The 27710-nt window shown below is 35.7% G+C and overlaps 1 protein-coding gene across 1 annotated transcript in view; it reads left to right on the top strand.

Annotated features, from left to right (window-relative positions):
* The window catches only part of NEK1 (NIMA related kinase 1), a 240752-nt gene that overhangs the window by 97187 nt on the left and 115855 nt on the right, over nt 1–27710 (top strand). Inside the window, 1 exon segment of the mRNA XM_079142970.1 lies at nt 2617–2719. Within this exon segment, the coding sequence (XP_078999096.1) occupies nt 2617–2719 (103 nt within the window).

Here is a 27710-nt window from a genome sequence, read left to right as displayed (position 1 = left end):
TATTACTAAGTAAATTGACTCTTTTTATCTTCATGAATCTAGCACATGCATAATTTATGCCCACAGTTTAGCACAGTTTTACTATTATGTTCTGCCTTGCTCTTCTGCCAGCCAGCTTTATCATTGTGAAGTGGCTTCATTTTATCAATAAACATTTGTTGACTCAGAAAAAAAAATAAAATAAAGAATAGTGAGAATATGAGAGTATATAAGAATATGAGCTGAGCTGTAAGTTCTTTTTGGTGTTTATGGAGCAGTAATCAATAATGAAAAAGACATTTACTTTATAAGTTTTTAAACATAAATAGTCACAGAATTGGTTAAACCCTGGTTGGTTTTCATTTGTTGAACTAACCATGCTTCCTAGAACTGTTTTGTTAGTCTTTATATCTTCAAAGACTAATATATAGCATGGCACATAGTTGACACTTAATAAATTTGTCGAATAAATGAAAGTTAAAAAGAAAAGTGTCAAAAGAATCATTACACATTTTACATTTGTATTTGAAAGCAACCTGTAATATAAACCCACTTATTTGAACTAGTTTAGGAAATGACTGTTCAATGAAATAACACTTAAAAATCGTATAAATATATAAAGCAGGTTAGTACTATGTGTATATAAATGGTATGAAAATCTATAAGTCAAAGCCAATACATGTGTGTCCTGGTTCTTGGTAAAGTAATTTTGTGCAACTGCTATATTAACAAGTGCCAGTTGGAGTTTCAGACTGACAAAAGCCATAAACAGACAATATCTTAGGATGGGAAATCAAATGTTTTACTTCTTTAAAGGTTAAGAAAGGAAGTCATTACAGTTAGGATACATAGCAGAGATATCAGCTATTTTATCTAATTGTAGATGTTGGTCTAAGATTCCAGGACCACCAAAAAGAGACTTACTAGTAATCATACCATTTTAGATGACATGTCTGCACATGACACCTAATAGTTTATCTGCACTCTTTAGACTCAGGCTTGTATAAGTGATACTGTGGCAAAGCAGAATACAGTCTTGCCTGGATATATGCAGAGATATGTTGCATTCAGCCCAGATGTGCCTTGTTAATCTCAGAGTATACAGTGTATAATACAACTGCTAGAGGACAGCACCTGTACATTTCAGAGGCATGAACAAATTTCTCAGCTTAAGTTGTGATGGCTTCGATGAAATGCATTTCTGATTTTATTAATGTGAAACTAGAGTAACTATAGAGACACATCTGAGAGTCATAGTAATGCGATCTTAAAACCAACTATAGAGATTATCTAATCCTAGAAAATTCCTATGATGGAAATTTCACAAGAACTCTAAGTACCACATAAAGTAAATGAACCTTAGACCACTTATCATTCATAGCTATGTTAGTAGAATTTTAAGTTTTTACAGCTTAATATCATATTTAAAATATTTTTTATGTTTCATTTAGAAGTTGTTGCCAAAAATGATGCTAAAGAAATTATTACTTGAGGCATGAAAATCAGAAGTGTTTAAATATTATGGAAATACAGAAAAAGGCATGGTTTCATATCTCTCAGATCATAACTTAGTTATGGTCCCCAAAAGAGACTATAGGAAGTTTATGTGCTGTCCTTCAGAATCCGAGTAGAAGCACAGCCAGTAATTTACTCACCTTTCTTCCTCATCTCCAAAATTAATCACAGTTGATGCTGTGCTATGAGTTCTCAGATTACTGGGCTGGGTTTTATTCATTTATGTGTCTCACATACTTCGCATGATAACTGGTATCATGTAGTAGGTATTCAGTAAATGTTTGTCATTAATATTTTTATTTGTAGTCTATAAGTTTAGCATGTTTGTGTTCTTATAATTATCTAAAGGAAGACATGTAGAAATAAAACTAGAGAAGACTGAAACAAATAAATATGCTGTTAATTTTTTCCTTAATTCATTTTGCTTTTTTTATTTTTTTGTGTGCTGGGGATTGAACCCAGGGCCTTGTGCTTGCAAGGTGAGCACTCTCCCAAGTGAGCTATCTCCTCAGTCCTTCATTTTGCTTTTTAATACTTAATATTCATAGAATTCAGATATAGCTTTTGCTATATTTTTGAAAACACATTTAAATAAACCTTTTTTTTTAAATTACTACTATGGTACTTTAATTTGACTTCACTATTGATTAAAGAAAATTCTAATTATGTTTGACAGAATTCTGAAATAAACTTGGAAACTTGAAGAGTCTTCTATAATATAGTCTAAAGTAATTGATGTGTGTAAGTAGAATAGATAAATGTAAAAGAAACCTGGTCAGACTGGGAACATAGCTCAGTGGTAGAGTGCTTGCCTAGCATGCAACAAGGTCTCGGTTTCAAGTCCCAATAACTGAAAAAAGAAAAAAGAAAGAAATCTTGTCAAGATGTGGAATGGTATTATAGCTATTATTTCTGTTCAAAATAGTAGAGACTGTGTTGAGGTCGGAGCTATCAATATATATACAATAGTGATTTCTTCATTACCGAGAGAATTTTTATTTTGTATTAACCTTTTCATATTCTACAATGAAATAAAAAGGTATTTAAAATAAGTATAAATTTTAGTGATTCAAAATGTTTATATTGTTCTCGATTGCTGACTTTGTGATTTGTCCAAATTAGGCAAAAAGGGCAGCTAGATATAGAAAGAGCTAAGCAAGTGGAAGAATTTCTACAGCGAAAACGGGAAGCTATGCAGAATAAAGCCCGAGCTGAAGGACATATGGTATGATAATTTTTTTGAAATTTTGAACTTATTAATATTCAAAGTAAAGTTCTGGAATAATGTAAGTATAAATAAAGATTATAATCTAGCAATAATAATAGGAAAGATGTTTGAAAGTAATTTGCAGAGTATAAAGTTCTGATATATCTTATTTTAACCTATCTTAATGCTATGTCTTTTAAATGAAGAGTGGTATTCTGTTGTTATTCTGTTTTCTATTCTTTAAGAAGAATGGAAGTGAGTATAATAACCCACATATTCATATTAGAGAAGTAAGTTCTTTTAATTGCTGGATTTTCCTCCCCAATATGGAGTTTAAAATACTTTTTAGTAGCAAAGAATTGTTAGAAGAACAATGGGAAATAAATATTTGGGTAAATATATGTTTAACTATTATTTGCCCAAAAGCAAATTAGAAATAAAACCATCTTGAAGCCTTCACTTATGCTAGTTAATTAAATTAAATCATGTGTCCAAAAAATATTAAGTTTTGGGATAATCATTTCAGTAGTTGCACCTGTTTTTAGTTTTGACTTGTAGAAGTGCAGGAGAGCCTTTTGACCTTTTGTTCATAAAAAAAAATCATTGAATGTTTCTTTTTTTTCCAATTATTATTTCTATCAACTCAGCACCCCATGAAGCATTACACTCATATAAGAAATGGGCTCATTATTTGATAATATATTTTGATTATACTTATTACATCCCAATTATAAGTTTATATTTGGTAACTTTGTAAACTTATTAGTATATTTATTCAGTTTAAATTTTTTTCTTTGAAATCATATCCTAAGAAGATTGTTAAATTGTTAATGGTTACCCTTTCTATTTTTAATACACATACTTCAGTTTGTTTTCCTAATGTCTGGAATTAATCTGTATTTGTATCCTTCATCTAGATAGTAGAAGAGAACCCCCTGCCTTTTTCCTTTCTACCTCCTGGTTAATAACATCTGGAATTTGATTACAAATTTTTATTTAAAATATTTTAAAATAGTTATGAGACTTATCAAGGTTTAATCATTTCTTTCATCAGTAATTTCTTCGCTGCTGCTATTCTGCTCTCGGTTTTTTTCATGATTTGTGTCTAAAAAAGTATTTTGCCTTTATTTTTGATAAATGTTTTTTCTGGATGTAGTTTTTAAAAGTACATTAGATGTGTACCCCAATTTATCTTCTGGCACACCCTGTTTCTAACAAAAAGTCTGCTGTCATTTTTCTTTCCTCTGTATGTAATATGCCCTTTTCTTTAACTATTTTGACCTTTTTTTTTTATTCTGTTTAGCATTGGAAGCAATTTGATTATGATGTAGCTTGTGTAGTTTTATTTTTATTTATTTTGTATTGGAGTTCATTGAGCTTCTCAAATCTTTGGATTTAAATTTTTCTTCAAAGAACTGGGCATGTTGGCACATACCTTTAATCCCAGTGAGAAGGATGGCCAAGGCAGTAGTATTGCAAATGTGAGGCCAGACTGGGCCAAACTTTTAGACTCTATCTCAAAATTTAAAAAAAATATAATAAGGGCTGGAGATAGAGCTCAGTGGCAGAGCACCCTGGGTTCAATCCCTAGTACAACACCCCCCCCCCCCCAAAAAAAAAAAAAGAAAAAGAAAAAAGAGGAAGGGAGTGAGGGAAAGAGATAGAGAGAAAGGAAGGAAAGAAAAAGAAAAAAGAAAATTTTTTCATCAAATAAAAATTTTTTCATTTTTTTTTTTCAGTTTTCCTCTTTCCCTCTTCCTCTAGAACTTCATTACACATTAGACTACTAGTTGTTCTCCCAATTGCTCACTGATCCTCTTTTTTTAAAAAAAAATTTTTCTCTGTGCGCATTTTTAATTTTCTCTATTACTGTCTTTAAGTACATTAATCTTCTGCTCTGTGTATCATGCAGTTAATCTCATCCAGGCATTGTGTATTTTTCATCTTAGATACTGCATTTTACGAGGAGTTGTTTTGTTTTGTTTTGTTTTGTTTTGTTTTCACAGTGCTGAGTTTTGAACCCAGGACCTTGAACATGCTAGGCAAGTGCTCTGCCACTAAAATACAACTCCAGCCCAGATACTGTAACTTTAATCTCTTCAGTTTGATTTGGGTTGTACTTTCCATGTCTTTCTTTATTATGCTTATGTTTTTCTGTGTGTATTTGAACATATGTAGTATAATTATAATAGCTGTTTTAACATTTTACTAATTCTGTCTTTGTTATTTCTATTGGTTCATTGTTTTTTCCCCTCGTTAGAATATTTTTCTACTTCCTAACATGCCTAGTAATTAGTGATAGAATGCCATGCATTGGGTAGTTTTTTTCTTGATTTTTGTACTCTTTAAATACTTGGGAGCTTGATTCTGGAACATGGTTAAGTTACTTGGAAATAATTTGAATCTTTTAAGGCTTGCTTTTAATTTCTTGCTAGGCAGTACAGAATCGTTTTTAGTCTGAGGCTAATTTGACCCTACTGTTATTGCAGTACTCTTTTGAGTGTCCAGTCTCTTAAGGGTTTTGGAATTCTTTGCACTGTGGATGTTGGGAACATGAAACATTGACAAATCTGATTGAGCCTCAGGTACTGTTAACAATATGCTCATTTGTCTTTCACCAGGAGACCCCATCCTCCTGTTTTCAGCATTCTCTGTGCTATTCTCTTTACTTTGCTACTCTGACCTGCAAATTCTGGGGGTCCTTAACCTTCCAAGCTTAGAAAACTATTTCCTCAATTCAGAGAGACTGCCAAGCTCTATTGGAGTACATCACTCCCTGTGCTGCAACCTGGAAACTTGCCAGGCATGAAATTAATTAATGTTGGATTTACCCCTACCCCTTTCCACTCTCTCAAAGATCACTGCCCTGTGCTGCCTATTGTCCAGTGTTTAAAAATTGTTGTTTCATATATTTTGTGCAGGCTTTTATTTGTGTAAGGTAGGTGGGATCTGGTCCCTGTTTTTCCATTATGACTGCAAGCAAGTCTTGAAAGACAATTTGGTTGAGATAAAGGAGTCCAAATTTGAAGGTTTTTGTTGTTTTTTCCCACAGCACTTTGAAGAGTCTGCTTTATCATCTCACTTTTATTGTTGCTAATGAGACATGATGTTCTAGATCATAATTTGTTTAAGAATTTTTTTTTCCTTTCTGATAACTCTTAGGACTATTTTCTATCCTTGATATTCTGAACCTTTCACTTGAATATTGCTCAACTTTTTCTTCATTGAGTTCACATTAGTTCTCACTTGATACTTTAGTGTGAGTACGTATCTTCAATTCTGGGGATGTTTCTCATTTATCATTTCTTCAAATATTGCCTGTTCTTTTTTTCTTCATTGAAACTCCTATTGTTGATAGATTTTAAACTCTGTCTGTAATGTCTTTTTTTTTTTTTTTTTTTTTTTCCTGTACTTTTATTTATCCCTTTTACCTTTCAATCTTTTACTATTCTGGAAGGATTCCTAGACCTGATATCCCAGCTCACTGATATATTCTTTAGTTTCATTTACTTGGATATTCAACCCATCTAATGAGTTTCTTTTTACTTCAAAAATATGTGTTTTCATACCTATAAATTTTAATTTTCTCCTAAAAATTCTTGTTTATGTTCTCATATCCTTAATATTATAGTTGTTGTAGTCTAGTTCTTAGTGAGCTGTTGGCTGCATTAGCTTGACTTCTTTGGTTTTTGTTAGTTATTTAATAGTGTTGGCACTCCTCAGATGTTTATTGTTCTTGATAGTGTGTTCATGTTTGGAAATGTCAGTTTGCTCCAGTATGCTGCTGCTGTGGCCTGTCCTCTGTAATCTTCAGTGAGAGTAGAGAATGGGTGGGGCATATGGATATTCTATCATTACAAATACCTTCTTTGATTATTTTCTGAGCTCAAAAGACTCTCGTTCTTCCTAGGTTTCACCAATCACCCAGACCATCAGCCTGTCCTTTCACTTCAAGCTCTCTCTTACTGCTCCTCTCTCAAGTTAACTGGCACTGCTTCCTGGCTTGTGGAGAAGGGTAGTGTCCTAGAGGTAACCCTCTTACTATATACTGTTGTCTGCTGTTAGACCTTCTTGTACTCTTGGCTTCTAACATGTCATGGAGTATGCTTCATGCTGCTCACATCTTCTATTGTAGCAGTCGTCCCGACATGCTTTTGCTTTTGTAAGTTTCACACTTTAAACTGATTTTGTGCATTTTTCTTGTCTTTGGATTCCTTTTCATCTTGGTACTACCAGGAGTTTTGCTTTATATGTACTTAAGACTTACTTATATGTACTTACTTTACAAAAAAAAAAAACACAACAACCTAGCATCACAAATAGCAAAAGCAAAAACAAAAAGTACCCACAGTAATTTTATTCTAGAAATTTGCAGGAAGGGCAGTTGAACTGTTCACTGTGTCATCTTGCAGTCAAAAATTAGTATTTTTCAGGCTGGGGGTTGTAACTTTGTGGTAGAACACTTGCGTAGCATGCAAGAATTGCTAGGTTCAGTCCCCAGGACTGCATAATAAAAAAAAAAAAAAAAGAAGGAAATATTTTTCCCTTGCCCGGGTGAGATGCTGCAATACAAATGAAGGGTGCCTCCAGGTGTATTCCTGGTTAACTAGTAATTTCTCTCTCTCTCTTTCTCGCTCTCTTTCTCTCAATACAAAGTGAAGGGTGCCTCCAGGTGTATTCTTAGTTAGCTAGTAATTTCTCTCTCTCTCTTTCCCTCCCTCCCTGCCCCCCCACACCTTTTTCTTTCTCCCTTTCTCTCAATGAACTGTATCTACACATTCCTCCAGTGCTACAGGCACTTGCTTTATTTCATTTTATTATTGTGTTCTCATTTTAGCAGTGCATTTTTATAATGATTATATGTCCAAATTCATTCTGTTCAGCTGGATTTCTTCATTCCCTGGATGACTAAATCTATACGTAAACTTTTGCCTTAGAAAGATGTGGCTCAAAGGGAAGAATCTATGCTTTTTAATGTGCTTGGGTATATGTATCATATTACCTGTTTTGCTGATTTACTAATTTAGCAAAACAATTTGATAAGCACTTTGGGAGTATTAGGGATATAAAACTTAATAAAAGTTTAATATAAAACTTACTCTAGTTTATCTCTAGAATAATTTATGATCTAATGTTGCACAAGAATGTACACACTATCGTATTAGTTAGGGTTCTCTAGAAAAACAGATCCAATAGATGATATATTTATGTAAGAGGGAATTTATGAGATTGGCTTCCATAATCACAGAGGTTAAAAAGTTCTCGGTGGCCATGTGAGAGCTGGAGAAACTGGTAGTTGGTCTATCCAGGAAGCCAGAAACCTCAGAACAAGAAAGGTTGATAGTCCAGTCCTGAGTCTGAGGCCAAAAGCCTGAGAGTGCCTTGGGGAGTTACTGCTGTGAGTTCAAAGTCTCCTTGACCCCCCTAACTCAGCATCCTGTATTCCTGCAGAACCACGTGGTTGACATCAAAGTCTGCCACCATCTCACAAAGTAGCCAAGTCTCTGGGACTGTGATTACAGCACCTCTGTGTGCCTGGGAAGCTGAGCATGGTGAAAAAACTTCTAGGCCCTGCTGTGCAAGCAGGGTGCTCCCTTGACCTCTTCTCAAAGGGAGTTTTTCTTTTACACCCTTGAGTCTGAGATGGATGTGGTCTTGCCAATTCATGAGATGCCTGCAAGCCATCTTTTCTATTTCTGGGTAAAGTGCTTAGCATTTCTTTAATGGCTATAATCTCTTTAACAACCACACAGTTTTGCTTGCGGTTTTCTGGCGGTACTCCCAAGTTTTTCAAATCTTTCTACTTTGCTTTCTATTCCTTATTATCACAGTAAACTTGTCTAAAAGCCACCAGTAATATCCATTTTACCCCCTGAATACTGTGCTGCCTTGAAATTTCCTCCATCGGATTAATTAGTCCATCACCTTTAAATTCAGCCTCAGAGAAAGTCTCCCAGGTACTAACATTGTCCTCCTCTGGTACTTCATGAGTCCATTCTTTATTGTCCACAGTCCTATCAGCATTCTACTTCTTTTGAGCTCCCACTAGAATTGTCCATTAAGCTCTTCTTACAATATTCTAAAGCTTTTCCAGTTTACATATCTATAAACTTTTTCAAAATTCTTCTCATAAACTTCAAAAGGCTCCAAAAGCTTGTGAACCACATGTTCAGGTTAGTCACAATGATTCTGCATCTCAATTCTGCAATTTCTTTTTAGTCGGCTTTTTCATCACTGCGACCAAAAAAAATCTAACAAAAGCAATGTAGAGGAGGAAAAGTTTATTTTAGTTCACATTAGTTCTGGCTCAAAATGGGCCAGAACATCATGGCAGAGGGGCATGGTGGAGGAAAGCAGCTCGGGATGTGGCAATCAGGGAGCAGAGAGAGAGAAAGAGCCATGATTTTTCCTTTATCCTTATTCTGCTCATTAGGTCCGTACAGGGAATGTTTTATTTTGGTAATCATATTTTTTCATTTATTATATTTTATCTCTATTTCTTTGCTTATGATACCTTATTGAATCTTTTTTCAAGAGTGTTCATGATTGTTTTGTTCAAGCATTCTTATAATAGTGTCTTTGAAGTTTTTGTCAGATAATTGTATAATCTGGGTCATCTAATCAGTCTCTATCGTGTTCCCATGTATGTTAAGATTTTTGTGTTTCTTCATATGCTGATCAATTGTCAATTATATCCTGAACATTTAGAATATTATATTATTAGAATGCTGGACTTTGTTTGAATTTTATGGATATTGTTGATTGTATTCACTTTAGCAGACAAACAATCACGCTTAGGCTACATGTTTATTTTCCTTCTGTGGGCTGTGGTTCCAGTTTTACTGCTTCTCTCAAAACCTAGTACTACTCTTCAGATCTATCCTGCGTGTGCCACCCAGTGTGATCACATTGAGATCTAGGTGGAAATCTGTTAGCTCAGTACTCAAAGTCTGCAGTATGCCCAGTAGGATTACATCCCTTCACCACACACATTGTAGGTGAGCCTAGTACCTTAGGAACAGGATATAGGGTTATTTTCCTGAACTCCTTCCTGTCTTTCCTCTCCTTGATGATTTCCCATTGCCTGGGACTCCACTTCCATTCTCCTAGCTTTAAACCTCCCAGTCTACAATTTCATCATCTCTGGAAGCAAGCAGCAGGAGGACAGAAAGAGAGAGAAACCATGAGTTTTGGCCCTGCCCTTTTGGAACATCAATGTTATAAAAGACAAAGGTGCCTTTCCTCAGAATTTTGGTTCCTGCAAGCATTTATTGCAGTTGGCATCTCAGCAGCCCTCACAACAGTGAGATTTCCTGAGTGCTGGAGCACAAAAGAAAGGGGAAAAAGGAAAGGAGAAGAAAGAAAAAAATGGAGATTTCCTCCCTTGTCCTTCAGTTTTAGGCATTCCCTTCCCTACTCCTTGAGCTAGAACTGGAGAGTTTCTCTTGTATCTGCCATCTCCAGAGTACTCAGTTCCAAGTTATCAGCCAAGTTCAGTTCATATCATGGGAGATAGCATCAATTTTAGAAAGTGGGATACTCACTGCATGTTGGGTAGTACTTTTAGTTCTGCTGTTCTCTAATGTAACCACTATTTACTTTCCAGAGTCTGCAAAAGTTCTGTCCAGGTTTTAGAGTTGTACTCAGTGGGAAAGAAGGGTGTCACGTGCTTATTCTGTATTACCTAGAACCAGAATTTTCTCATACATCTTTATTAACATTTTCAAAACTAAATTCATTGCATTTTTTAAAAATTTGCTGTCCTCCTTGTATTACCTATCTCACTGTGCATCACCATCAAAGATGGCTTGTTTTGAGGTGTAGCTAGTTTGAGTTCCAATAGGAAATTCAGCCCACCTTTTATTATTACCTTCTGTCAGTATTCAATTCAACTTATATATAATCCCTGATCAAATTCTGTTTTCTTAGATCCTTTTAATGCATCTCTTACTGAAGCTGCAAAAAATGATCCTTCTAAATAAAATCAAACACATTTTCTGTTTAAAGCTATTCAGTGGTTCTTTATTGCTTAAAGGATAAATTAAAAACGCTTCAGGTTAGCAAAAAGTTTTATCCTTTGGTTCTCTTACCTCTCTTGATTTTCCTCTCTTTTACCTTTTTCATCCCTCAAACTTGAGTAATACCTATTTGTAGTTCTTGTTCTTACCTGAAATTCCATTGCTCTTCTTGGAGAGAGTTTGTGGTAATTTTGTGTTGCTTTCCTGGCTTTGGGGTTACTGCAGAAGATGTGGGACAGAGAGGCAACAAAGTAAATATATATTCAGTACTACTGAATTTCTTTTTTTTTTTTTCTTTTTTTTTTAACTGTAAACAAATGGGATACATGTTGTTTCTCTATTTGTACATGGAGTCAAGGCATACCATTTGCGTAATCATAAATTTACATAGGGTAATGTTGTTTGATTCATTGTTATTTTTTTCCCTTCCCCCCCACCTCTCCCACCCCTCTTTTCTTTTCCCTCTATACAGTCCTTCCTTCCTCCATTCTTACCACACTCCTTATCCCTAACCCTAAAACAAACCCTAACCCTAACTCTAACCCCTCTCACCCCCCATTATATGTCCTCATCCGCTTATCAGAGAGATCATTCGTCCTTTAGTTTTTTGAGATTGGCTTATCTCACTTAGCATGATATTCTCCAATTTCATCCATTTGCCTGCAAATGCCATAATTTTATCATTCTTCATGGTGGAGTAATATTCCATTGTATATATATGCCACAGTTTTTTTTAATTTATTTATTTTTATTAAAAATCATAAATTTACATAGGGCAATCTTATTTGATTCATTGTTATTTTTTCCCTCCCCCTCCATCCCTCCCACCCCTCTTTTCCCTCTATACTGTCCTTCCTTCCTCCATTCTTACCACCCTCCTTATCCCTAACCCTAACCCTAACCCCCCTTATATGTCTTATATGTCTTATCATTCTTCATGGCGGAGTAATATTCCATTGTATATATATGCCACAGTTTCTTTATCCATTCATCAACTGAAAGGCATCTAGGTTGGTTCCACAATCTGGCTATAGTGAATTGAGCAGCTATGAACATTGATGTGGGTGTATCTCTGTAGTATGCTGATTTTAAGTCCTTTGGGTATAGGCCGAGGAGTGGGATAGCTGGGTCAAATGGTGGTTCCATTCCAAGCTTTCTGAGGAATCTCCATACTGCTTTCCAGAGTGGCTGCACTAGTTTGCAACCCCACCAGCAATATATGAGTGTACCTTTTTCCCCACATCCTCGCCAACACCTATTGTTGCTTGTGTTCTTGATAATCGCCATTCTAATTGGGATGAGATGGAATCTTAGTAGTTTTGATTTGCATTTCTCTTATTACTAGAGATGTTGAACATTTTTTCATATAGCTGTTGATTGCTTGTACATCTTCTTCTGTGAAGTGTCTGTTCATTTCATTAGCCCATTTGTTGATTAGATTATTTGTATTCTTGGTGTAGAGGTTTTTGAGTTCTTTATAGATTCTGGAAATTAGCGCTCTATCTGAAGTACGAGTGGCAAAGATATTCTCCCATTCTGTAGGCTCTCTCTTCACATTACTGATAGTTTCCTTTGCTGAGAGAAAGCTTTTTAGTTTGACTCTATCCCAGTTGTTGATTTTTGCTTTTATTTCTTGTGCTATGGGAGTCCTGTTGAGGAAGTCTGATCCTAAGCCAACAAGTTGAAGGTTAGGACCTACTTTTTCTTCCATAAGATGCAGGGTCTCTGGTCTGATTCTGAGGTCCTTGATCCATTTTGAGTTGAGTTTTGTGCAGGGTGAGAGATAGGGGTTTAATTTCATTCTGTTGCATATGGATTTCCAGTTTTCCCAGCACCATGTGTTGAAGAGGCTATCTTTTCTCCATTGCATATTTTTGGCCCCTTTGTCTAGTATGAGAAAATTGTATTTATTTGGGTTTGTGTCCATGTCCTCTATTCTGTACCATTGATCTACCTGTCTATCTTGGTACCAATATCATGCCATTTTTGTTACTATTGCTTTGTAGTGGAGTTGAAGATCTGGTATTGCAATACCCCCTGCTTCGCTCTTTCTACTGAGGATTGCTTTAGCTATTCTGGGTTTATTATTCTTCCAGATGAATTTCATAATTGCTTGCTCTATTTCTGTAAGGTACATCATTGGGATTTTAATTGGAATTGCATTGAATCTATATAGCACTTTTGGTAGTATGGCCATTTTGACAACATTAATTCTTCCTATCCATGAACATGGGAGATTTTTCCATCTTCTAAGGTTTTCTTTAATTTCTTTCTTTAGTGTTGTATAGTTCTCATTGTAGAGGTCTTTCACCTCTTTTGTGAGATTGATTCCCAAGTATTTTATTTTTTTCGAGGCTATTTTGAATGGGGTAGTTTTCCTAATTTCTCTTTCTGAGATTCATCACTTATGTATAAAAATGCATTGGATTTATGAGCATTGATCTTGTAACCTGCTACTTTACTGAATTCACTTATGAGTTCTAAAAGTTTTCTGGTGGAATTTCCAGGTTCCTCTAAATACATGTCATCAGCGAACAGGGATAGTTTTAGTTCCTCTTTTCCAATTTGTATCCCTTTAATTTCTTTGGTTTGTCTAATTTCTATGGCTAGAGTTTCAAGGACAATGTTGAATAGAAGTGGTGAAAGAGGGCATCCCTGCCTTGTTCCAGTTTTTAGGGTGAATGCTTTCAGTTTTTCACCATTTAGCATGATATTGGCCATGGGTTAGTGTAGATGGCCTTTACAATGTTAAGAAATATTCCCACTACCCCAGTTTTTTCTAGTCTTTTGAGCATGAAGGGATGCTGTATTTTATCGAATGCTTTTTCTGCATATATCGAAATAATCATGTGATTCTTAACTTTAAGTCTATTGATATGGTGAATGACATTTATTGATTTCCTAATGTTGAAACAACCTTACATCCTTGGGATAAAACCCACTTGATCATGGTGCACTATCTTTTTAATATGTTTTTGCATGCAATTTGCTAAAATTTTGTTGAGAATTTTTGCGTTGATGTTCATTAAGGATATTGGTCTGAAATTTTCTTTCCTCGATATGTCTCTGTCTGGTTTAGGTATCAGGGTGATATTGGCTTCATAGAATGAGTTTGGGAGGGTTCCTTCCTCTTCTGTTTCATGGAATACTTTGAGGAGTATTGGAATGAGCTCTTCTTTAAAGGATTTGAACTCGGCTGAGAACCCATCTGGTTCCTGACTTTTCTTTGTTGGTAGGCTTTTGATGACCTCTTCTATTTCATTGCTTGAAATTGATTTATTTAAGTTGTGTATGTCCTCCTGGTTCAGTTTAGGTAATTCATATGTCTCTAGAAACTTGTTGATGTCTTCGAGGTTTTCTGTTTCGTTGGAGTATAGGTTTTCAAAATAGCTTCTAATTATGTTTTGTATTTCACTCGTGTCTGTTGTGGTATTGCCTTGTTCATTCCGAATTTTAGTAATTTGAGTTTTCTCCCTCTTTCTCTTTGTTAGTGTCGCTAAGGGTTTATCAATTTTGTTTATTTTTTCAAAGAACCAACTCTTTATTTTGTTAATTTTTTAAATTGTTTCTTTTGTTTCAATTTCGTTGATTTCGGCTCTGATTTTAACTATTTCCTCTCTTCTACTACTTTTGGTTTAGGTCTGCTCTTCTTTTTCTAGGGCTTTGAGCTGTAGTGTTAAGTCGTTTATTTGTTGATTTCTATTTCTTTTGTTGAATGCACCCCATGAAATAAATCTTCCTCTAAGTACTGCTTTCATAGTGTCCCAGTGATTTTGATATGACGTATCTTTGTTCTCGTTTACTTCTAAGAATTTTTTTATTTCCCTCCTGATGTCTTCTGTTATCCATTCATCATATAATAGTGTATTATTTAATCTCCAAGTATTGGAGAAGTTTCTGTTTTTTATTCTGTCATTTATTTCTAATTTCAATCCAATATGAGCTGATAAGAGTACAAGGTAGTATCTCTTCTTGTATTTGCTAACAGTAGCTTTGTGGCACAATATATCATCTATTTTAGAGAAGGATCCATGTGCTGCTGAGAAGAAAGTGTATTCGTTCTTTGTTGGATGGTATATTCTATATATGTTGGTTAAGTCTAAATTGTTGATTGTGTTATTGAGATCTATGGTTTCTTTATTCAATTTTTGTTTGGAAGATCTACCCAGTGGTGAGAGAGGTGTGTTAAAGTCACCTAGTATTATTGTGTTTTGGTCTATTTGATTTCTGGAATCGAGAAGGATTTGTTTGACATACATGGAGGAGCCAGTGTTCGGGGCATAGATATTTATGATTGTTATGTCTTGCTGATTTATGCTTCCCTTAAGCAGTATGTAATGTCCTTCTTTATCCCTTCTGACTAGTTTTGGCTTGAAGTCCACATTATCTGAAATGAAGATGGATACTCCAGCTTTTTTGCTGTGTCCATGTGCATGGTATGTTTTTCCCCATCCTTTCACCTTTAGTCTGTGGGTATCTCTTTCTATGAGATGAGTCTCTTGTAGGCAGCATATTGTTGGATTTTTCTTTTTAATCCAATCTGCCAGTCTGTGTCTTTTGATTGATGAGTTCAGGCCATTAACATTCAGGATTATTATTGAGGTATGATTTGTATTCCCAGTCATTTGACTCATTTGACATGAATTGGTTTCTCCTTTATTTGGCTATTCCTTTAGGCTAGTTCCTCATGTTGCTGATTTGCATCATTGTTTTTCATCTCTTCCTCATGGAATATTTTGCTGAGAATGTTCTGTAATGCTGGCTTTTTGTAAATTCCTTTAGCTTTTGTTTATCATGGAAGGATCTTATTTTGTTGTCAAATCTGAAAGTCAGTTTTGCTGAGTATAAAATTCTTGGTTGGCATTCATTTTCTTTCAGGGCTTGGTAAATGTTGTTCCAGGCCCTTCTAGCTTTTAGGGTCTGGATTGAAAAATCTGCTGATATCCGTATTGGTTTCCCCCTGAATGTAATTTGATTCTTTTCTCTCACGGCCCTTAAAATTCTGTCTTTATTTTGAATGTTAGCTATTTTCATAATAATGTGCCTTGGTGTGGGTCTGTTGTAATTTTGTATATTTGGAGTCCTATAAGCCTCTTGTACTTGGTTTTCCATTTCATACTTCAGATTTGGGAAATTTTATAATATTGTTTCATTGATTAGATTGTTCATTCCTTTGGTTTGTTTCTCTAGGCCTTCCTCAATCCCAATAATTCTTAAATTTGGCCTTTTCATGATATCCCATAATTCTTATAGATTCTGTTCATGATTTCTTACCATCTTCTCTGTTTGGTCAACTTTGTTTTCAAGATTAAATATTTTCTTTTCAATGTCTGAGGTTCTGTCTTCCAGGTATTCTATCCTATTGGTTATGCTTTCTATGGAGTTTTTAACTTGGTTTCTTGTTTCCTTCATTTCAAGGATTTCTGTTTGGTTTTTTTTCAGTATCTCTAACTCTTTATTGAAATGATCTGTTGCTTCTCATATCTGCTCTTTTAACTGCTGATTGGTGCGATTATTTAATGCCTGCATGTGCTCTTTCATCTCTTCGTTTGCTTCCCTGATTGTTTTAATTATGTACATTCTAAACTCCCTTTCTGACATTTTTTTGCTGTGCTGTCATTGGGTTTTTTTGCTATAGTGTCTAGGTTTGTTTGTGACATTTTCTTCCCTTGTTTTCTCATATTGGTCAGATGTCAGTGGGACTCTGGGACTCTGAGATATTGCAGATTTTCTCTATTGGCTTATAGTGTCCCTGTAGATTTCCAGTGTATCTCCTCCCAGCCTTCAGTAGCCAGAAGTCTTGGAGGATCTTGATAATGTAGTGCTTCTGAAGAAAGCTGCCCCTAGCCCGCTACTGGTTCCTGGGCTTGGAGCTTGCTCTGTGCAGAGAGGTTCTCACTGGGCAGTCTGCTCCAGGAACCTCACCTTGAAAGGCGCCTCACATTGGAGTGAGCCGGGCTGCTTGGGGAAGTCCCTGGCTGCCCTGTCCTGGTACCTGAAGCTGTCTGTGGTCCGGAGCTCGCTGCTGGCGGGACTTGGAGCTGGTTCTGTGCAGAAAGGCTCTCACTGGGTGGCCTGCTTCAAGAAGCTGGCCGTGTGGGAGGAGCCCACCGCTGGAGTGAGCTGGGCTACCTGGGGAAGACTCTAGCTGCCCTGCCCTGCTCTGATAAGCTGCCCCTATCCGGGCCTGCTGCCCAGGCTGAGCTTCACCCAGTGGGGGAAACTCACCCCGTGGCTCTATTTTAGTCCGAGTCTCTCAATGCCTCCCCTTCTTGAATCCTGGGTTCTGGAGCGACTGGAGATGCAGTCACCCTCTAGTCTGCCATGTTGGATCGCCCCGTGGAAAGAGCCTGCAGCCGGAGGGGTAGGGCTGCCTGGAGAGGTCTCTGGCTGCCCTGCCCTGGTCCCAGAGGCTGCCTGTGGGTCGGAGCTCTCCACTGGCTCCGGGACTTGTGACTGGCTCTGTGTAGAAAGGCTCTCACTGGGCGGTCTGCTCCAAGAAGCTAGCCTTGAAAGGTGCCTCCCGCTGGAGGGAGCCGGGCTGCTTGGGGAAGTCCCTGGCTGCCCTGTCCTGGTCCCTGAAGCCGCCTATGGGCTGGAGCTCACCTCTCTGGCTTCGGGACTTTGAACTGGTTCTGTGCAGAAAGGCTCTCATTGGGTGGCCTGCTCCGAGAAGCTGGCCGTGTGGGAGGAGCCCACCACAGGAGTGAGCCAGGCTACCTGGGGAAGACTCTAGCTGCCCTGCCCTGCTCTGATAAGCCGCCCGAATTCAGTCCTGCTGCCCAGGCCAAGCTTCACCTGGTGGGGGAGACTCACCCCGTGGCTCTATTTTTGTCCGAGTTCTCAATGCCTCCCCTTCTTGAATCCTGGGTTCTGAAGCGACTAGAGATGCAGTCACCCTCTAGTCCGCCATCTTGTATCCACTACTGAATTTCTAATGCAGTAGAACAGATGACAGTTTCCTGTAGAAATTATTGTTAATATATATAGTGTGTTCTGTAATTTACAAAAAGTCTTTTGTTTCATTTATCTTCATAGCACCTTCATAATACAAATGTTATATTCTCACCATAAGAAAAGAATTGATCTTATAAAACAAGTGTGTCTTGCCCATCTGTGTTGTACAGGCATTAGATCTTGAGGATATAAGAATAAGACGTAACCTTTCTAAGAGTGTATTGGCTCTTAGTTGGGGAGAAGAATATGGAGAGTTTCAGAATCTACTTTGAAAACAAATCAGATATCTGTAGGAACAGTCTTTCATAGTGATATAGTGTTCTTCAACCCCATGTAATGTCTGTAAGATCCTCCTCAATTATTGATACTAGAAAGAGATCAGTTGTAATAAATTCAGCTAAAACATGGTTCTACATTTTGAGGAAAGAGTGGGGATATTTAATTGGGATTTTACCTTGAAAATGCAATTTAATTATTTTATCTTTATCAGAGTGTGGGTTATGTTTGTTTTAATTCTGAAATTTAGTAATCTGCAGAATATTTTAATTTTTCTGATACCATTAAATAAGTTCTGTCTATGTTTTATCAACTATAAAGATGAGGTCTGGGCATGTATCTCAGTGAGCACTTGCCTAGCATGTGTGACTCTGGGTTCAATCTCCAGCACCATAAAAAAAAAAAAAAAAAAAAAAAAATTGAAGAGGACACAGATGTAGGGCACATTTTATTTTACTAAAGTTATTTTATGACTAAAAGAGAACAAAAATGCTAATTGAGCTGATACAGTGCTTTTTATCACTCAACCTTTTTATTTCATACTTGATGATATACCTATTTTAGATTTTTTATTATACCATTATTGTGCATCTCTAAAAAGGAAACTGTGAATTAAGTCGATTGATAAATATATTCATTCCTAAATATGCTTCACATTTGTAATTTGATTTTTCAGTCTTTTTAAAATCAGGGTCACATGATGTTCATGTATTCTCACAAAATATTTTCCTCTATGCTTCCAAGTACACTGAAATGATAATGTTTTCTAACAGATTGCTCCTATTTTTCTCTCAAGGAGTCAACACTAACCTGAAAGTTTTAATGCTAGCACTTTCTTGCTTCTAACTGAAGGTATTAATGAAATGTTTCAATAACTACCAGGGTTGTGTTTCTTCTTGAAATAACCCATAAGTGATTTATCAATTGAAAGTTTAAAGGACTGCAGTTGTCTTGTTCATACACACATACACACACACACACAAAACTGATACAGTACTGTAAAACTGATGCATTACTCAGGTAATAACATTTACTTGTTAAATGCTGCCTGGTCAACAATGACTGTCAGATACCTTTGACTGTAATGATCCCACCCCCATTTCAGAGATGGTAAAATGTAAAAAAATGTTTGTATTATGGCAATGAAATATGGCACATTTTTTACTTCGTGTTTTATTTCTACAGCTATATTATAAAAGAGAGCCAGTTTTCCAAAGATCATGTCTTACTATCTTGATACTCCCACAATTCTAAGTCACCAACATCAAAATTCTTTGCAATTTTCTTTAACTTGGTTATTAATTTATCTATCTTTCATTTTTGTAGATGAATTTATATGGTTTCCAATAACACTATCATCATTTCATGAAATTCTTCATTTTTTGGAAAGATTTTCAATTTTGTTAATCAGTGGATTTGTTTTTGATTTTTGTTTTTCCACCACTGGAGATCATTCCAAGGACCTAGTGCATGCTAGGCAAGTACCAAAATACTATATCCCAGCCTTATCAGTGAATTCGAATTAGATGTGCATTATATTATCACATATTTAAAACATTCAACACCCAGGGAGATATTAACCAACAGAGACCTTGATGTGAAGAGTATGAATAGAAGCTGATGTTGACGAATGGAGGGATGTGAAGGGACTGACTTTATAGTGGTCACTAAGGTATGTTTCTAGTCATTTGTGCATGTTTTGGGGCCATGGCAACTGTTGCTTCTCAATTCAACATTATAACTGCTGAGTTCTTCATGGAATAGCTGTATCTGTAGCACAATTCAAAACTGGATATTTATGATAATGACCCAACTCCTCAGGAAGAAATATTAACATCATCGATTTAAGGCAATATATATTAAATATTTTTCCATTAATAAATATAAATATCTATAATTTGTTTCAATAACTTGGAAATATATGTGAAATTACATTGGTTTATTTTTATAGTTACTTATAAATTTTTTGTTACTGATGAAAAGACACAGTCTTAGATAATAACAGTTTCAGGTATTAAATCTAATATTTTCTGGTACTTTTAATATCATATTATGAATAAACCTAAACAGGTAAGACTAGTTTTTTAATATATATTTTTTAGTTATAGATGGACACAGTACCTTTATTTATTTGTTTTTATGTGGTGCTAAAAATCGAACTAAGTGCTGCACACGTGCTACCACTCCAACCCAAGACTAAACTTTTTGAGTCTTAAGGATTAGCCCTCTGGAATAAAATGCTGCCATAAATCATTTGATCAGTACCTTTTATTAACCTCTTTGGGAAACCACAGTGAATTAGAACCTAATTTCTATAGCAAAATAAAGTCCCTGACCTATGAACAAGCATTTGGAACATCAGTGATTTTTAAATTAAATTTTTAAGAAATCATGGTTTTTAAAAATAATTTTATATGCTTTTATGTGAATTCAAACTTTTTTCTGCATGGCCAGCTGAAATGCAGATTAGTAAAATTCTGGCAAAGAATACACAGGCCAGCTGTTTCTTAGTGGTAGTGGTGCTGGTGGTGGGATTTTTGTGGTTTTATTTATTTTGCTATAAAATTATTTATAAAAGTTAATATTACTGAGAGTCTAATCCTAATAACAGTTCTCTGTGGCAAAGATTTTTTAAATATATTTTTCAATTTGTTCTAATTAGTTGTATATGGCAGTAGAAATCATTTTGACACATCATACATGAATGGAGTATAATTTCTCATTTGTCTGGTTGTACATGAGGTAGAATTACACAGGTCACATAGTCATACATGTACATAGGGTAATAATGTCCAGTTCTTTATATTATCATTCCCCATGCTCCCTCCCCTCCCTTCACTCCCCTCTGTGTAGTCCAAAATACCTCTGTTTTTCCCACCCCCTTATTGTGAACTAGCATCTGCGTATCAGAGAAAACATTTGGCTTTTGGTTCTTTGGGATTAACTCGTTTTGCTTAGTGTAACATTCTCCACTTCCATCCATTTACCAGCAAATTCCATAATTTTGTTCTTCTTTAAGGCTGAATAATATTCTATTGTGTACAAATAACACAGTTTCTTTATCCATTTATCTGTTGAAGGGCTCTGTAGGTTGGTTCCATAGGTTAGCTTTTGTGAATTGAGCTGCCATAAACATTGATGTGGCTGTTACACTGTAGTTTGGTATTTTAATTCCTTTGGGTATAAACCTAGGAGGGGATGACTTGGTCAGTGCTTCCATTTCAAGTTTTCTTAGGAATTTCCATACTGCTTTCCATAGTGGTTGCACCAATTTGCAGTCCCATGGTGGAGATTTTTATTCCAGCATTATAGGTTGATGACCCAGAATCATTAGTACTTTACCCAGTGTCACATAATATGTCTGACTTTCAAGATTATGCTTTTAACTATTTTACTGTTATTTATTCCTTTTTAAATTCCATATTAGTATTTGCTTTAATTTAGATAAAACTTGTAGATATGATGATACTGTAGAGGCAGGATAGGCAGATCTTTTCTTTAAAATATTAGATAGTAAATATATTAGGCTTTATAGTTCGTTTGGTGTCTTACACAATTACTCAAACTTACCACAATAGTGAAAAACTAACACATTGGTGTGGCTATGTTCTAGAAAAGCTTTATTTTGGAAATTAGGCAGCAGGCTAGATTTGACCTATTGACTATAGGTTGCAGGTTCTTGTTATAGGGTATCTTATATAGTAAATTAGTTCTTCAACATTGTTGTTTATTTTTCCAGATCTTTAAAAGTATTTTTAATTCTTGTAAAATAACACTGGTTACATAGAAAAGAATATATGTAATATATGTGTAAATTAGGAAGCTAAATAGTATACCCTAGAGTAGAGCACTTAGTTCAGTTTATGTATTCTTCTCTACCTTAAGGATTGGCAGATGTTTTTATGGAAAGTGCTAGATAGTAAATATTCTTGGTTTTGCTGGATCATAAGTTCTCTGTTATAGCTACTGAACTTTGTATTGCAGCACAAAACAGAATTAACAAAGACAATATAATAGTGAATGAACATGCATATGTTCTGATAATGCTTTATCTATGAACACTGAAATTAAAATTTCATATAATTTTCTTGTGTCTAAAATATCCTTCATTTATTTTTTCCCACCATTCTTAGCTTATGGGCAATAGAAAAAGAAATGGTGAACTGGATTTTGGCCCATGGGCTGTGGTTTGCCAACTGCATCCTAACTTGTTCCTTTGCCTTTGCTGCATCATTATCCTGGATTTTGGATTTACCATTCCTTTGGATTTCTTAAAACACTTTTTTCACACATGTATATGTGCCTAAGCAATATATTGTTCTCTTTTGCTTATTTTGGGGCATTATAAATATGATATATAAATTAAGACTTTCTTTTTTTATTCAACATTTTTCTAAGATTTATTCATGTAATCAAGTATAGCTGTATAATATTCCATTGTGTGATCAACTGTACCACAATTATTCTCTTGATGATATTCATTGACGTCGACTGTAATTCTATTTTGAGTATTCTTATGGATGTCTTCTACTGTTGTAAGAGATTGTCTTGGATATCAGTTTGTTTTGTTTTTTGTTTTTGTGGCATTACTTAGCAGAAGAATCTCTGAATTTAATAAAAAAATCATGAAGCAGTATTATTTCCCTTGAAAAATGTTACTTACATATGACCTTATCTTAAATCATGCTATATTTCTTTATACTAATGGCAGTTTACTTATACTAATGAGTTTATTAAAAACTTAAAATGTTAGTTATTATGTTAAGGAGTTTACATGCATTATCTCTGTATTAGTCTTCTAGGGATACTGTAATCAAATACCATAAACTAAGTGGCTTAAATAATAGAAATTTACTATCTCACAGTCTGGAGACAAGAAGACTAAGATCAATGTGTCGACAGGATTGTTTACTTTTGAAAGCTGTGAGGAAGAATCTGCTCCACCCCTTTTTCCTACCTTCTGGTAGTTGTTGACTGTCTCTGGCTTTCCTTAGTGTCTAGAATCATTATTCTGACCTTTTCCTTCATCTTTCCATGGTGTTCTCCCCATGCGTGAATCTATCTCCAAATTTTCCCTTTAGCATACCAGTCATGTTACATAAATGCCTATCCTTTTAACCTCAGATTTAAATTGGTAAAGTTTTTATCTCCAAATAAGATCAGTGAGGTACCAGGTGTTAAGATGTCAACATACAAATTTGTGGAGGGTTACAATTCAACTCATTAAAATCTCTTTTAGTCTTTACAACAATCCTGTATTATTCTGTTGAACTCTGATGTACTGTTCATACCATAGAGTATTTTGCAATGTTAAAACCTTAACTCAAAAAGCAGTTTCTGGGCTGAGGTTGTGGCTCAGTGGTAGAGCGCTTGCCTAGCATGTGTGAGGCACTGGGTTCAATTCTCAGCACCACATATTAATAAATGAATAAAATAAAGGTTTATCAGCATATAAAAAAATTAAAAAAAAAAAAAAGAAAGCAGTTTCTTCCCAGTTCCAGCAGATGGCATAGGCTCACTTTTCCATCATTAGAGGGGGCTCACTTCCCCTCTAAATACAGTTAAATAACTTAACACTTATTTAGCATACAATGATAATGTAATTCTAAATGTTGGCAAGAAGGTGAACTTAGCTAGGAACTTCAGGACTTGAGGAATAACAGTAAGGTTCTCTGGATTTCTTTTCATCTTTCTTATATTCAATACTGGTACCGTCCTATATCTTAGAATATATCCCAGATTTACAGACAGACCGGAAACAAAAACAAAACAAACAATAAAAACCACCAAGAAACAAAAGCTAGCTTTCACTCATCACTCATCACCAAAGTTTTAGTAAAGTAGAATTCCAACAGAAATGGTGATCCCATCACCTTCCACACACCAGAGCCCTGGTGAGTAGTTCAAGCTAAGGGCAGCAGTAAAGTCTCAAGTGGTCCCAACTCCACTTCACAATGGGGGCATAGACATTATACTTGAAGGCCAGCTTAATCCATAATCAGTGACAAAGCCCTGGAACATTCTATCTCAACAAGTAGAATGCTAACAAATGATTCCATCTACCCACAGTAGCATTGGGTACAAAACTGTGTGTCTCCATATGTTCCATCTAGTTACATTAGGAGAACAGACCCAATGGCATTTGCCACCATCTTCAGGAATTCTCCCAGCAACAGCATATGGCCTGGGATTGAGCAAGAGAAGGATCTGGCTACCTCTGGACCTCAAGCCCAGAGAAAGTAGTCCAGAACCTAAATGCTGAATCTAGGACAGGCTACTTTCTACTAAAATAGAAGATTTAAATGAGTCTTCTAATAGAATAACCAAAATATTAAAGATGCAATGAAAAAGCATTTGTTACACCAAGAATAAGGAAAAACAATTTGAGTGAGAAAAAGCATTGATCTGACTTGAATCAAATGTTGGAATTATCTGGCAAAGGTCTTACAGCTACTGTCATAAAACTGCTGTAATAATTAATGATTATTATCCTCTTGGAAAAAAAAAGGGGGGAGATCAGCAAAGAAGTAGAAGTTTAAAGAAGAACCAACTGGGAATTATAGAACTGAAAAGTAGAATAACCAAAATTTTAAATTCACAAGACAGTAGTATAGTGGAAATGACAGAAGACAGAATCAGTGAACTTGAAGACAGATTGATTAAATTTATTTCATCTGGACAACAAAGGGAAAAATAATTGAAAAAAATCATAGTCTCAAGAAGTTATGGAACAATGGAATATTTTTTTTTTATTGTAAGCAAATGGGATACATGTTGTTTCTCTGTTTGTACACGGTGTAAAGGCATACCATTTGTGTAATCATAAATTTACATAGAGTAATGTTGTTTGATTCATTCTGTTATTTTTTCCCTTCCCCCCACCCCTCCCACCCCTCTTTACCCTCTATACAGTAGTTCCTTCCTCCATACTTGCCCCCCTCCCTAACCCTAACTCTAACCCTAACACTAACCCTTCCCTCCCCCCCATTATGTGTCATCCTCCACTTATTAGCGATATCATTCGTCCTTTGGCTTTTTGAGATTGGCTTATCTCACTTAGCATGATATTCTCCAATTTCATCCATGTGCCTGCAAATGCCATAATTTTATCATTCTTTATGGCTGAGTAATATTCCATTGTATATATATATACCACAGTTTCTTTATCCACTCATCAATTGAAGGGCATCTAGGTTGGTTCCACAGTCTGGCTATTGTGAATTGAGCAGCTATGAACATTGATGTGGCTGTATCTCTGCAGTATGCTGATTTCAAGTCCTTTGGGTATAGGCCAAGGAGTGGGATAGCTGGGTCAAATGGAGGGTCCATTCCAAGTTTTCTAAGGAATCGCCACACTGCTTTCCAGAGTGGCTGCACTAATTTGCAGCCCCACCAGCAATGTATGAGTGTACCTTTCTCCCCACATCCTCGCCAACACCTGTTGTTGCTCGTATTCTTGATAATCGCCATTCTAATTGGGGTGAGATGGAATCTTAGGGTGGTTTTGATTTGCATTTCTCTTATTACTAGAGATGTTGAGCATTTTTCCATATGTTTGTTGATTGCTTGTAGATCTTCTTCTGTGAAGTGTCTATATTCATTTCCTTAGCCCATTTGTCGACTGGATTATTTGAATTCTTGGAGTAGAGGTTTTTGAGTTCTTTATAGATTCTGGAGATTAGTGCTCTATCTGAAGTATGATTGGCAAAGATATTCTCCCACTCTGTAGGCTCTTTCTTCGCATTGCTGATAGTTTCCTTTGCTGAGAGAAAGCTTTTTAGTTTGAATCTATCCCAGTGGTTGATTCTAGCTTTTATTTCTTGTGCTATGGGAGTCCTGTTAAGGAAGTCTGATCCTAGACCAACAAGGTGAAGATTTGGACCTACTTTTTCTTCTATAATCTGCCGGGTCTCTGGTCTGATTCCGAGGTCCTTAATCCATTTTGAGTTTAGTTTCGTGCATGGTGAGAGATATGGGTTTAGTTTCATTCTGTTGCATATGGATTTCCAATTCTCCCAGCACCATTTGTTGAAGAGGCTATCTTTTCTCCATTGCATATTTTTGGCCCCTTTGTCTAGTATGAGAAAATTGTATTTATTTGGGTTTGTGTCCGTGTCCTCTATTCTGTACCATTGATCTACCTTTCTATTTTGGTACCAATACCATGCCGTTTTTGTTACTATTGCTTTGTAGTAGAATTGAAGATCTGGTATTGCAATACCCCCTGTTTCACTCTTCCTGCTAAGGATTGCTTTAGCTATTCTGGGTTTCTTATTCTTCCAGATGAATTTCATAATTGCTTGCTCTATTTCTGTAAGGTACGTCATTGGGATTTTAATTGGAATTGCATTGAATTTGTATAGCACTTTAGGTAGTATGGCCATTTTGACAATATTAATTCTGCCTATCCAAGAACATGGAAGATCTTTCCATCTTCTAAGGTGTTCTTTAATTTCTTTCTTTAGTGTTGTATAGTTCTCATTGTAGAGGTCTTTCACCTCTTTTGTGAGATTGATTCCCAAGTATTTTATTTTTTTCGAGGCTATTTTGAATGGGGTAGTTTTCCTAATTTCTCTTTCTGAAGATTCATCACTTATGTATAAAAATGCGTTGGATTTATGGGCATTGATCTTGTAACCTGCTACTTTACTGAATTCACTTGTGAGTTCTAAGAGTTTTCTGGTGGAATTTCCAGGTTCCTCTAAATATATAATCATGTCATCAGCGAACAGGGATAGTTTGAGTTCTTCTTTTCCAATTCGTATCCCTTTAATTTCTTTGGTTTGTCTAATTGCTCTGGCCAGAGTCTCAAGAACGATGTTGAATAGAAGTGGTGAAAGAGGGCATCCCTGCCTTGTTCCAGTTTTTAGGGGGAATGCTTTCAGTTTTTCACCATTTAGAATGATATTAGCCATGGGCTTAGCATAAATGGCCTTTACAATGTTAAGGAATGTTCCCACTATCCCTATTTTTTCTAGTGTTTTGAGCATGAAGGGGTGCTGTATTTTATCAAATGCTTTTTCTGCATCTATTGAAATAATCATGTGATTCTTGACTTTAAGTCTATTAATGTGGTGAATTACGTTTATTGATTTCCTGATGTTGAACCAACCTTGCATGCCTGGGATGAAACCCACTTGATCATGGTGCACTATCTTTTTAATATGTTTTTGTATGCGATTTGCTAAAATTTTGTTGAGAATTTTTGCGTCAATGTTCATTAAGGATATTGGTCTGAAATTTTCTTTCCTTGATGAGTCTTTGTCTGGTTTAGGTATCAGTGTGATATTGGCTTCATAGAATGAGTTTGGGAGGGTTCCCTCCTCTTCTATTTTATGGAATACTTTGAGAAGTATTGGAATGAGCTCTTCCTTAAAGGTTTTGTAGAACTCGGCTGAGAACCCATCTGGTCCCGGACTTTTCTTTGTTGGTAGGCTTTTGATGACTTCTTCTATTTCAGTACTTGAAATTGGTCTATTTAAATTGTTTATGTCCTCCTCGTTCAGTTTAGGCAATTCACATGTCTCTAGAAACCTGTTGATGTCTTCGAAATTTTCTATTTTGTTGGAGTATAGATTTTCAAAATAGCTTCTAATTATGTTTTGTATTTCAATCGTGTCTGTTGTGATATTTCCTTGTTCATTCCGAATTTTAGTGATTTGGGTTTTCTCTCGTCTTCTCTTTCTTAGTGTGGCTAAAGGTTTATCAATTTTGTTTATTTTTTCAAAGAACCAACTATTTATTTTCTCAATTTTTTG

This window comes from Sciurus vulgaris, assembly GCF_902686455.1.
Source record: "Sciurus vulgaris genome assembly, chromosome: 5".
In the NCBI taxonomy this organism is placed as follows: Eukaryota; Metazoa; Chordata; class Mammalia; order Rodentia; family Sciuridae; genus Sciurus; species Sciurus vulgaris.
The sequence above is the reverse complement of the archived record's forward strand: the minus strand, read 5'-3'. Positions and strand labels throughout refer to the sequence as shown.